The sequence below is a fragment of the Carcharodon carcharias genome, chromosome 1 (assembly GCF_017639515.1).
Source record: "Carcharodon carcharias isolate sCarCar2 chromosome 1, sCarCar2.pri, whole genome shotgun sequence".
NCBI lineage: Eukaryota > Metazoa > Chordata > Chondrichthyes > Lamniformes > Lamnidae > Carcharodon > Carcharodon carcharias.
Genome location: NC_054467.1, coordinates 61,137,220 through 61,149,630, shown reverse-complemented (window position 1 = coordinate 61,149,630; position 12,411 = coordinate 61,137,220). Strand labels below are relative to the sequence as shown.

Genomic DNA, 12,411 nt, shown 5'->3' with positions numbered 1-12,411 from the left:
CCTAGAACTGGACAACACATCAGGAGGGTATGTCACCATAAACACGCACAAGGGCCTGTACCAATATACACGCCTACCCTTTGGTGTGTCATTTGCCTGTGCCATTTTCCAAAGAGCCTACTACAAGAACTTCCTCAAGTTATCATCTACCTGGATCCCGATCACAGGATCACTGAAGCAGAACATTTGGCCAACCTAGAAGAGGTTGTGAAGAGATTTGTGGAGGCTGGTGTTCATTTGAAAAAAGAGAAGTGCACTTTCCAAGCAGCTGAAGTATTTGGATCATTGAGTGGATGCCCAAGGGTTGCGTCCATTAGAGAAGTCAGGGCAATTAAGGAAGCACCTCCAACCAACATCGAGCTCAAGTCTTTTTTGGGCATGGTAAATTATTGCTGTCGATTCTTGCCTAATCTATCAACAGTGTTAGCCCCTTTGCACTTATTATTGAAGAACCACCACAGATGATCCTAGAAGGTACAGCAAGAAGAAACCTTGATAAGAGTCAAGAAGTTTTTACGCTTGTGTTCTGCTAGTGCAATATTACCCGTCTAAGGAATTGATACTCACTTGTGATCACTTCCCTACTGAGTGGAAGCAGTATTGTCACACAAGATGGAGGATGGATCTGAAAGGCCAATAGGATATGTTTCCAGAACCCTTTCTGCAGCCGAGAAAGGTAACTCACAAATTGAAAAAGAAGGCTATCTATCATATTTGGAGTAAAGAAGTTCCATCAATATTTGCATGGTTGACACTCTATCATAGTGTCAGATCACAAGTCACTGTTAGGTTTATTTAGTGAAGATAAGGCAGTCCCACCAATAGCCTCCGCTAGAATTCAAAGATGGGCTTTGTTGAATTTGTTGGCATATGAATACACTTTTATGCAATGTCCAGTTGTGCATATAGCAAATGCAGATGACCTCAGTCAGCTTCCTTTGACAGACAGCATTACACGTGCTCCAGTACCTCAAAGAGTAGTACTTGTGTTGAATTTCCTGGACTCCTCACCAGCCTGCACAAGACAGATAAAGAATTGGACAAACTGGGATACAATTTTATTAAGAGTCCAAGAACAGGTGTTGCAAGGATGGTCAAGCCTCTGAAGAATTAAAACCATTCTATGCCCGTAAATCTGAACTGAGTTGTCAACATGGTATCTTGTTATGGGGAGCAAGAGCCGTTATCCCTTTGCAAGAAAGAGAACCACTATTGACAGAGTTTCATAGTGCACATCGTGGTATTTTGAAAATGGAGATGCTCACAAGAAGTTATATTTGGTGGCCAGGTATAGGCAGTGAGATAGAAAAAATGGTTGAACACTGTCTCCAGTGTCAGCAACAGCAGAAGTTGCCCGTTTTAACTGCATTGCATCTGTGGGAGTGGCCTGGCTGATCCTGTGTTAGACTACATATAGACTATGTAGGCCCATTGTGATAATCAATGCACATTCAAAGTGGATGGATGTATATGAAGTGAAATCACTTACATCATATGCAACTATTGAAAAGCTGTGCCAATATTTCAGTGTACATGGTCTACCAGAAGTTACTGTGTCCGATAATGGTACTGCTTTAACACGTATTAAATTTCAGAGATTCATGAACCTAAATGGGATTAAACCTGCCAGAACAGCACAATATCATCCCTTATTCAATGGGTTTGCAGAAAGAGCAGTTCAAGCCTTTGAAACAGGCATGAAGAAATGAGGGAACATTAGAAACATGAATTTCAAGATTCCTGTTCAACTATTGCATGACCCCTCATGTAACCACAGGTTCAATAACTTCTGAATTGCTAATGAAGCGCGGACTTCGTACAAAATTGAATCTAGTATTCCCTAATTTAGAGGGGAAGGTGGAGAAAAACCAGAGTGGTCAGAAAGCGAATCACGATGTTCACAGTAAGGCTCCAGAATTTACTGTGGGGGAGACAGTTTTTGTACAAAATTTTGCAACTGGACCGAGATGGATCCCTGGTACAATCGTCTCTGAAACAAGACTTTTATCTTATCAAGTAGAGTGGAAAACAAGATTGTTAGGAAACACGTGGATCATCTCAGAAGTCGAGACACACTCGAACAACCAGTTAATCGACCCGAAATCAAAGTCGAACCTTTGATCCCTGAAGTGCCAGATCGACAAAGAATAGACATACCTGATGTCTCTGTTGAAGTAAATAATCCTGAACTGCCATTGTCTAAGGATGTCCCTGATACTGCAATTCCTGGTCAAGTCGATCCAATGCAAGAGCCTCCAGTTGTAGAGTTGCATCACTCTACCCTAATCCGAAAACCTCCTCAAAGACTAAATTTATAATTGCGTGGCCTGTATATAATTGTATATGATATGGGTTAAGATATTTTTGTAAATAATAGTGGTAAAACAAAATTAAAGGGGGCGAATGTAGTAAGTGTAAGTTAAACCTTATCATACTCTTATGGGGATCATGTGACTGTACAGACAAATCAGCCCTAAGCGCAGGTAATCTTAGGGGTGGAGTTTTCTAGCCTTGGTCTCGGTACAAGCATGTAGCTTCATCAGGAGCTCTGTAAATAAAGTTTACTGTTTCTTACAAGAAACATGCCCTGCATTCCACGTTTATTACAATAATAAAAAAGCAGACTTTCCCAAAAGTTGCACTGTTGAAATCAAACGATGCTGTACTTAATTAATTCTTGAAATAGAAGTTTAAGTATTAATCAACAATGTTAAACCACAAGACATTGTTAACTCTTTTGCCTATTTTTGAACTTTTGTTTCTATATCAGTAGTAATAGAAAACAGTTCTCTGGGAACATTGAAAGTTGCAGCAGCCTTCTGCTGGATTCTAAGTTAAATTACAGCTATGCTTCCACTTTGAACTGCTGTAGCATTTCTCTTAGAACTAATTCTTCTCACAACCAAACCACCAATTATTTAAAGTATATTTTAATGTTGTACTAAATCTATCCACTCATTATCTCTGCTTCCAAATCAGTTGTCTAGATATGGAAGCTTGAACCTGACAAGGGATTACTGGAAAAGTGTAATATCATAGTTATTAAGATTGATGATATAGAGAAACAATTTTGACACAACACATTTAATAATTCTTTGCATAACTATTTCCAGAAAATGCCTCACCTAATCACAGATTAACTTGTTTCTTCTCATGTTCTGTACTCAAGTTCACAGTTAAATTGTTGCATTTAAGTGCTGAACATACATGGCAAATTCCAAAAGGTATGGGGGTCAGAACTCTACATTAATACAAATCTGGCATAGAGTATTGCATGGTTAAATTGATACAAGGAGAAAAAATGGATCTTAGCAGGATATTTTTCTTTTAATGGAAAAGTGCTGGGGTTTGCTGAGAAGCGAAATGGATGAGGACAGGGAGACGAAAAAAATTAAAATCTTATCTTTCCAGCAGCAGTATGAGAGCTCATCTCCAAGCATCAAAAAACACACTTATAATAATAACCTGTTCACTGTTGGCCTTGGCAAACATACAGTACTAGGCACCAATGGTTCCTTCGTCAAATTAACATCAATAACTCCCCTTTCACCACTGGATTACAGCTTAATGAACATCTAGATATGGGCCCACAAAGCGAGCCATAGTAGTTCAAGAGAACTGTCAGTGGTCAAATGTTTTTGCAGCTACTGTATTAAAAATATACTTTAGCATATTTGTTGTTTACACATAGCATAATAACAGATGCAATACAGTACGTAACAGGTTATGTTTAAAAATACAATTTATCAGCTCAATGGTCACAGTATAATACTGTATTCTTGAGGACATTAAGCATGCATTTACATAAACAATATATTAGATTTTAAAAGAAATTATACATTTAAATGTCTTTTTTTAAATCTACGTACACCAATTAGAATCCGATGAATGACAGACCAGTAATGAGCTTACGCACTTTTCTGACCACTTTTCTTAGATATCACGGTTTCTAAAATCTCATTTCAGATATTACACATCATTTTAAAATAAATTTAAGGTTAGACAATAAAAACCTGAAGTAACCTGTTTTCCCATTTTTGAGTTTTAAAATCTTTTAGTCCCATGTAAAATATACATCAAAAAAGTAAAAATTATCTTGAAATGCATTTGTTCTTTTTCTCTGTGTGGAAGAAACTAAAAGGTGGCTGGCCAAGAGCTTATTTATCCATCCCTTGTATCAGTCCTGTGCCTTGATAGTTTCTTGGTAAGCAGGTTTTTACGCATTCTTCTTGTGAGCTGAATCTGTTTTTGTTACCCTGGCAACCGTTATAGAAAAACTGTTCACACTGCCTGGTTTCCACATTAAAGAACCATCGTCTTGTAGGGATGTTGCAGTTCCCATCCTTTCTGGGCTGCTGGCAAACTGCTGCCAAGAAAAATAATGAAAAAGTAAATCTGAATAAATGGCCAAATAAAATATTTTAAGAATCTAAGATGAACCAAACTATTGAATTATTTATTATGAGATAAACTCTGATTGTAATTTTTAAAAATGTTAATGCTCTATTCAACCTCTATTTGAATAGATATTTCAGACATTTAATACTGTAGAACAGTTGAATAATAAAACTAATTTAACAACACTGCAAGGGCAGGAACTTCTTGGAATCAATATAAGCAAAACAATTCCTAATTGAGAAAATAATGAGACATAGGATATATAATGAAACTTAAAATCTCCAGGGCCCATTGCTTCCAGTCCAAGGTATTAAAGAAATGGGTGAAGAAATTGCATAAGTGTTGGTCAAAATCTTTTCAAGTTTTCTTGAATCAGGAATTGTGCTGTTAGATTGGAAATTTGCTGACATCACTCCTTTATTTAAGAAGGGTGTGTGAGGGAAACCAGATGACAGAAACCAGAGGCAGAATTCTCCCAAAATGAAGCTAAGTCGGTGGTTTCAGCAGCTCCCAGCCCACCATCCGTAATGGCAGCAACTCGGGCCTAATTCTGCACTTGGAGCCTCATTAGTTATGCAGAAGTGTGTTTCGCCCTGAATCACCTAGCGAGTTGGGAACTGATCCATCCGCCTGCTGCCAGTTGGTGGGTTCAAAGGTCTGGGCGCCATATTTAAATGCCAGTCCAACTCACAATCTCACTCTCTCCAGCCGAGCAGAGATGTCTGCAACCCATAAGAGAAAGGCCGAGAGCCTCAGGACGAAGCCTGCAGCCTGCTTCATTCACCAGACCCTCCAGGCCTTGGTCAGAGGGATGCAGGAACTTCAGCACATGTTCTACTCCACAGACGGTTGCAGGAAGCACAGAAACCTCACCTCTCGGGCCTGGGACACCATAGTGGAGCAGGTCATTGTGGCTGACACCTGCTTCTGAAGTGCCACCCAGTGCAGAAAGAGGATGAATGATCTAATCTGATCCACCAGGATAAGTCGTCCATCAACACCTCCATCAAGCTCTCATCATGACATCATGCAGTCAAATGGCTACTCTCTTCAGGGATCTCACACAACCATTAGCAGGGGACACATTTCATCACTCATTCTCTCACCGAGACTTTCACATCATCACCATCCCATCTATCATGTTGCTCACACTCCATCTTCTGGCCCTTCTGGGGAGGGCTCACTACACACAGGGAACATGCATCTCACCAAACCTCTGCTCCATCCCTTCTCATCACATGCCTTTCTTCTTCATACAGGCCAAGCTGGCACACAACAGGTGTGAGAGCATGCAGATCGGAGGAGGGACATCTGACATCCTCGGCCTCAGTGAGTTTGAGAAGGCTGCAGCCGAGCTGGGAGGACAGGGATCACTCTTGTTGGGAAGGGGAGATCGGCCTCTCCAGCTAATCTAGTACGGATCACAGCTCCACCACCTCATCAAATCCTGACATTCCCAGTGGGTCACATGCAGTCTTATCTAGCTCATGCTCATTAACTGAAACTCTCTTTTCTATTTTCTAGGTACAAGCACATTGAGGCCCCCAAGCCATTCCAACACCACCAGTGTGAGCCCTTGGACCTCACCCGAGGAGGAAGCTCCAGAAGAACGGTCACAGCACTCACACGCACCCTCCACCAGCTCAGAGACACACATGTCGGTGGGGCATAGGTATAGATTAGGCTTGGGCTCACTTTCTGGGGAACACCTCACTGACATTCCCCGTAAGAGTCGCAGGCAGGGACAGCCCAGGTCTCTGGCACTCAGAGGGCTGCTGGAGACCAGCCAACCGCTTGGTCTAGGTCAGATGATTAGTCTCTAGAAGCAAACTTACATATGAACATACAAATTAGGAGGAGTATGCCACTCGGCCTCTTGAGCCTGCTCTGTCATTCAATAAAATCATGGTCTGATTGTAACCACAATCCCACATTCCTGCCTACCCCCAATAACCTTTCACCTCCTTATTAATTAAGAATCTATTCAGCTCTGTCTTAAAAATATTTAAAGACCCTGCTTCCACTGCCTTTTGAGGAAGAGAGTTCCAAACACTCACAACCCTCTGAGAGAAAAAAATTCTCCTCATCTCTGTCTTAAATGAGCGACCCCTTATCTTTAAACAAGACCCCTAGTTCTAGATTCTCCCACAAGAGCAAACATCCTCTCCATGTCCACCCTGTCAAGACCCCTCAGAATCTTAAAGGTTTCAATTAAGTCACCTCTTATTCTTCTAAGCTCCAGTGGATACAAGCCTAACCTGTCCAGCCTTTCCTCATAGGGCAACCCGCCCATTCCTGGTATTAGTCTAGTAAACATTCTCTGAACTGCTTCCAACACATTTACAACTTTCTTTTAATAAGGAGACCAGTGCTGTACACAATACTTCAGATGTGATCTCACCAACGCCCGGTACAACTGAAGCATAAGTAAGGCATAAGTGGTTGTGGAGCACAGCATGCTACCTTGAAGTGACAGCCACATCATCAGAAGGCCTCAGATGTCCTATCTGAATTTAGGCTTTTTAAACAAAAGATGTTTCCTAGACTGATCCATCATAGAACTGGGTAACAAGTGGTGAAAATTAAGATAGCCATTGGAAACGAGGGGTTACACAGAGTCAACATTTTGGGCCTGTCTGAGGAGGATCAGAAGGATCCTGCCAAGTTGCGGTACATGGCGGAGGATCAGCTTTGTGTAAAGGTGAACTTTAGAACACAGTGTTTAGGACTGATAGCTTCCAAACAACGGCCACAAGAATCAATCAATCAGTTCATTAGCAGGTGCTGTGATAAGGGCAAGGACTGTGACTTCTCGGAAGCTGAGCTGTGGGAACAACTAATGGAGCTGGTTACAGCTTCAACTCCATAGAACCCTAGAAAAGTTACAGTGCAGAAAGAGGCCATTTGGCCTATCATGCCTGTGTGGCCAAAAAGAGAAAAAACTAGCTGCTCATTTTAACCCCATTTTCCAGCACCTGATCTGTAGCCTTGTAGGTTACAGCACTTCAGATGCAGATCCAGGTACCTTCTAAATGAGTTGAGCATTTCTGCCTCAAACAACTTAGGCAGTGAATTCCAGATGCCCACCGTCCTCTGGATGAAAAAGTTTTTCCTCATGACCCCTCTAATCTTTCTATCAGTCACCTTAAATCTATGGCTCCTGGTAATTGGCCCCTCAGGTAGGGGAAAGAAGTCTTTCCTGTCTACCCTATCTGGGCATCTCAAAATTTTATACACCTCAATTAGGTCACCCCTTAGCCTCCTCTGTTCTTATTCTCTGTTGGAGAAAAAGAAAGGTCACAATATTGACACACTGCTAAAAGATGGCAGAAAATATGAAGCCATTGTAGCTGGACTACTCCATCTGCATGCATTAGCTGCAAGCACCACTTTTCCTGTACGGGCTGCTGTTGCACACCTGCTCCTCGTCCTCGCCCTGGCGTGCCTTGTTGCTGTCCAGCAGCCGAGGTCCCCAGTGGAGGGCCCTCTACAGGGCTGTCCTCACCCTTTCCATCGGGGACCTGGGTGGAGAGTGTTTCACGCAGCAGCCCTATATAATCATAGGATGTGTCGGTTCACGGACTCCCTAGATGCCTGCCTTTTTTATGGCCTTGTGGAGTCCATGGACCATGCATATGTAGGGTGTTATAGGCTGCACTCCCTTTTCAATTATTTGAAAAATCTTTTGCTTTTGTTTTGTTTGCACTTCAGTCCCACGCTCCAGATCTATGGGCACCTGGTGGGTAGGGGTGGCTGGGAGGGAGGAGGACCTCCTCATGAATCTGCTCCTGGGCCTGGCCAAGTTGGCCATTAACTGGTCCAGGCAGCAGGCGATCAAGGGAGTCTCCTGGTTTGCCTGCCTGCCCCTCTTCCACAGCTACGTTCGCGGCTGGGTGTCCCTGGAGAAAAAGCATCAAGGCCTTCTGTGCTTGATGGGCACCGCGGGAACTGTGGTGCTATAATGACCCCTTTAATCACATTTTGATTTAATGTTTGTAAGTTTCCTTTAAGTTTTGTCTTTTGTTTTTGCAGTTTCCCTTTAATGAACTGCCTTTTAATTCGTCCCGTGATTTGTTCATTTAATTTATTTGGTTTGTACTGAAAAGAGTTAGCAATATTAGTGTGATTAGTAGGACGCAGAAAGCATGTATGTCATGTGGGAAGTGTGGTCTGTTGCACCCATTGTGAAGCTGTCCTGCATTCCAAGATCTTTGTAAGTTATGTTGTGTAAAAGAACATTGGGCTCGCTTATGCAGGACATCTGGTTCCGAAGATGCAACCAGGGTAAGATGCAATGAAACAAAAAGTATGTGCAGCACACTGGCAGCAACAACAGGGAGTGCAAGTACATAGATGAGATTTTTGGCAAGACAGACCAGGATGAAGATAAATTGTGGTAAGATCTTCAACTTGAAAACAAACAGACTTTCCACCTTGTGTCATATTGACTTCACTCATGCATTGTCAAACAGTTTGAAGCTTTTGCTACTATCAATATCATAAGAAAAGTGGCAAACAAACGCTCACAGCCAAAGTCAACAGGGGAGCGAGTGTGAATATCATATCAGTCAGAATTCTGAAGGATATGTACCTGGATCGTTGGAAGTCAATAATACAACCTATGACAGACAAACTAGTGCATACAATGGATCACCCATTAATTGTATAGGTACATTGACATTGAAATGCAGCTACTGCAAATCTGCATGGAAATCACAAGTATTCTACCTGGTGGACATGAGCAGACCACCAATAACAGTTCTGTACACCGGTGTGTACGGAACTCAACATTGTGACCATACTCGAGATCATCAAGATACCAATCACAGCAGAAGAGGCTAAGAATAGTCACATTGGGTTAGTCCATTACCTACAACAGGTGTACCCAGACAGATTTGATGCCATAGGGAACTTCAGAGGTGATGCTGTACTACATCTCAGAAAAGATGCAATTCCATCGATCAACCCTCCGAGAAAGTGCAGTGTGTGCATGCAGGAGAAGCTAAAGAGTGAGTTGGACAACATGGATTGTAATGGCATCATCTATCGTGTGCATCAGCACACCGACTAGTGCAGTTCCATCACTGAACCTGAAAAAGATGGCACATTCCGGCTATGCTTAGACCCAAGACATCTAAATCTCGCTCGAAAGAGGTTACCACACAAGATTCCAACGTTAGAGGAACTGAATCCCAAATTCACAGGAGAAAGATTTTTCTCCAAGTTGGACATCAAATGTGGATATTGATCAGTTCATTTGGCAGAGGGATCTCAAGAAATCATCACTTTCAGCACACTATTCGGAAGATACTGCTTCCAGAGATTACCCTTTGGCCAGGATCTGTTCTAGCAGCACATGGACAGAATTACAGAAAATATCCTGGATGTGTAAGCTTGCTGATGATGTTGTGGTGATGGGCAAAGCCAAAGAAGAGTATGACCGACATCTGCACTCAATGATGGCAGCAGCTTGTTGCATAGGACTTACCTTCAACAGCACGAAATGCAGGTGAATGTGGGTCAGATTAACTTTTTCGGCAAAGTTGAAGATGTAGGAGACATGCCTACTTCCAGGATAAAAAGAACTTGCAGAGATGCCTCAGATTTTTCAACTTCTTAGCACCATACACATCCAACTTTGCCTGAGAGCATCATCACTGAGAGAGCTGCTAAGGAAGGATGTTCCATATGTATGGCAGGAGGACCATCAACACACGTGCAAGTCACTTAATCAGGCATTGTCAGGAGAGACATGTGTTCTACAATACTATGACCCAAGAAAGGAGATGATCTTAGAGGTTGACACATTTGAAAATGATTAGGATCGTGCACTATGCAAGATGGCAAACTAATTGCATTTGGTTTCAAAAGTCTATACAAGCACAATCTAGTTATTTGAACATAGATTGTGAGACACTCACTCCGGTATTCAATATCACAAGTTCCACCTGTACCTATTTGGTAATCAATTCATTGTGAAAACTGACCACAAACTGTTCAAAATGATTTGGTGCAAGCCACTGACAAATGAGCCACCCAGACTACAAAGACTTCTGACAAAAATACAGGGCTGTGAGTTCGAAATCTGCTACAAACTTGGTAATAAACTGGCTACTTCAGACACTCTGATCAGATTACTCAATTTGAAAAAAACCTAAAGTAGATGGCATAGACATCAACCTAGAAGATGTGCTCAAGGTCAATCTGATGAATTTTCATCAACGCAAGTCCAATGAACTTCAGGAGGAAACAGCAAATGATCCACGATTGAAAGCATTATGAAGAGTCATTGTAGAAATTTGATGCAAGAAGTGTCAGACACCCTCAGATGTGTTTGGTTGTGCAGAGATGAACTAGGTATTGCAAGAGGCATGATTTTCAACGGAAAAGAGCCTGTCCCAAAAATCTTCACCTGGTCATATTGTCACGGTTAAACCAGGGACATATGGGCTTAGAGTGAACAAAGTGCCTGGCAAGGTATAGTGTGTATTGCCAGGGATCAACAATGATATCGAGAAATCAGAGGGGATGTGCAAGGTGTGCCAGAGACACCAGTCACATCAATGCAAAGAACCTCTACACCCCCACGAAGATCCATCATACTTGGTCTAAAATTGCAACAGATTTATTCACTATCCATGGTGACAACTTTTTCCTGGTCAATGGCTACCTTTCCAAGTTTCCAACCGTCAGACAATTGAAGGATACCTCAAATGTGGCAATGGCAGACACAATGAGTTCAATTTTCAGCTTGGTTGGACAATGGGCCACAGTACATGGGCAGACATTTTAAGGACACATGTGCTAAATTGGGCATAAACCATGTCACAACCTTGCCACACTATTCCAGATCCAACTGTCTTGCTGAGTAAATGGTTCGCACTCTTAAGTCATTAATTATCAAGTGTAGGGAAACAGAATAAGATCTCCGTATTATCATGTTACATTTAAGAGCAACACTTTCAGACATGGGCTTACCATCACCAGCAGAAATCATGTTCGGAAGGCAGGTTAGGTCAACCTTGCCAAGCCACCATCTGTCCCATTTCTCAGATGTACAAGAGAAACTTCTCAAAAAACAAGGGAGAATGAAGATGGTGTATGGCCAACATGCAGGTGCAGAACTGCCTAGTCTGCACATTGGACAATGTTCAAGTCATATATCCTACCCAGGGAACTTGGTTACCCGCTGAAGTATCCAAAGTGTGCAATGAGCCTAGAACTTATGAAGTCACTACACCGAATGGAGTGACGTCAAGAAGAAACAGAAGCCAGCTAAGGGAATTATACAACTGTATAACACTTAGCAGTCAAACTGTGTCTAGAACACACCTAAAGATGGACTTGGAGAGTGAAATTATGGACAACCACCACAAAAACAATCAGCATTCCAACAATACCAACACAACTACAAGTCAAGAATGCCCAAATAATAAGTCTAGATCTCAGGGAGGTTATACCATTAGGAGATCCGGGAGGATTGTTAAACTACCAATATGTTATACAGACACTTAAACTCTTAAATTCTTAAGTCCACAAACTCTTGAACAGAGATTCTTTTCGTGTAAGTAGTTTTCACAACCACCCTATTGTACATGTGTTTTCATTCAATGTATGTAATGTTATATTGGGGGGAAAAGGGGGGAGTTGTGATATTGCTTTAAGAGGGAATATGTTAATTGTAATATAAATCATGTGACCTGCAGAAATTGTTCAGAGAAGTTTTCAGTTTAACTAGCAGTATGTGGTGTGAAGGAGTTGCAGCTGTACTTTCATGTTAACCAAAGCTGTTGAATTTTTACAATAAATCCATCTGCTGAGCAATCCTGTGTGACGTCTTCAAATAAACTGAACGTATGTTTAGTTTACCAGTCCTGCATAAGATTAATAAGTATGTATTAAGCAAACATAGAAATAAAACAGAGGCTGTGTTCCTGTGTTCTAGATTCCCCAACCTGGGAAACAATCTCTCGGTATCCACCCTGTCAAACCCCTTGAGAATCATGTATGTTT

At 41.8% G+C, this 12,411-nt stretch overlaps 1 protein-coding gene across 5 annotated transcripts in view; it reads right to left on the bottom strand.

Moving 5' to 3' along the window:
- Positions 1 to 3,068: 3,068 nt before the first annotated feature.
- LOC121282290 (hedgehog interacting protein) overlaps positions 3,069 to 12,411 on the bottom strand; it is a 226,516-nt gene continuing 217,173 nt past the window's right edge. For 3 of the 5 annotated variants that reach the window (XM_041195939.1, XM_041195964.1, XM_041195957.1), the window contains exon 14: positions 3,069 to 4,366. In XM_041195939.1, coding sequence (XP_041051873.1) covers positions 4,158 to 4,366 — 209 coding nt within the window. In that variant the 3' untranslated portion in view covers positions 3,069 to 4,157. The remainder of the gene's footprint in view (positions 4,367 to 12,411) is intronic. The other 2 variants (XM_041195949.1, XM_041195971.1) reach the window with 1 other exon arrangement.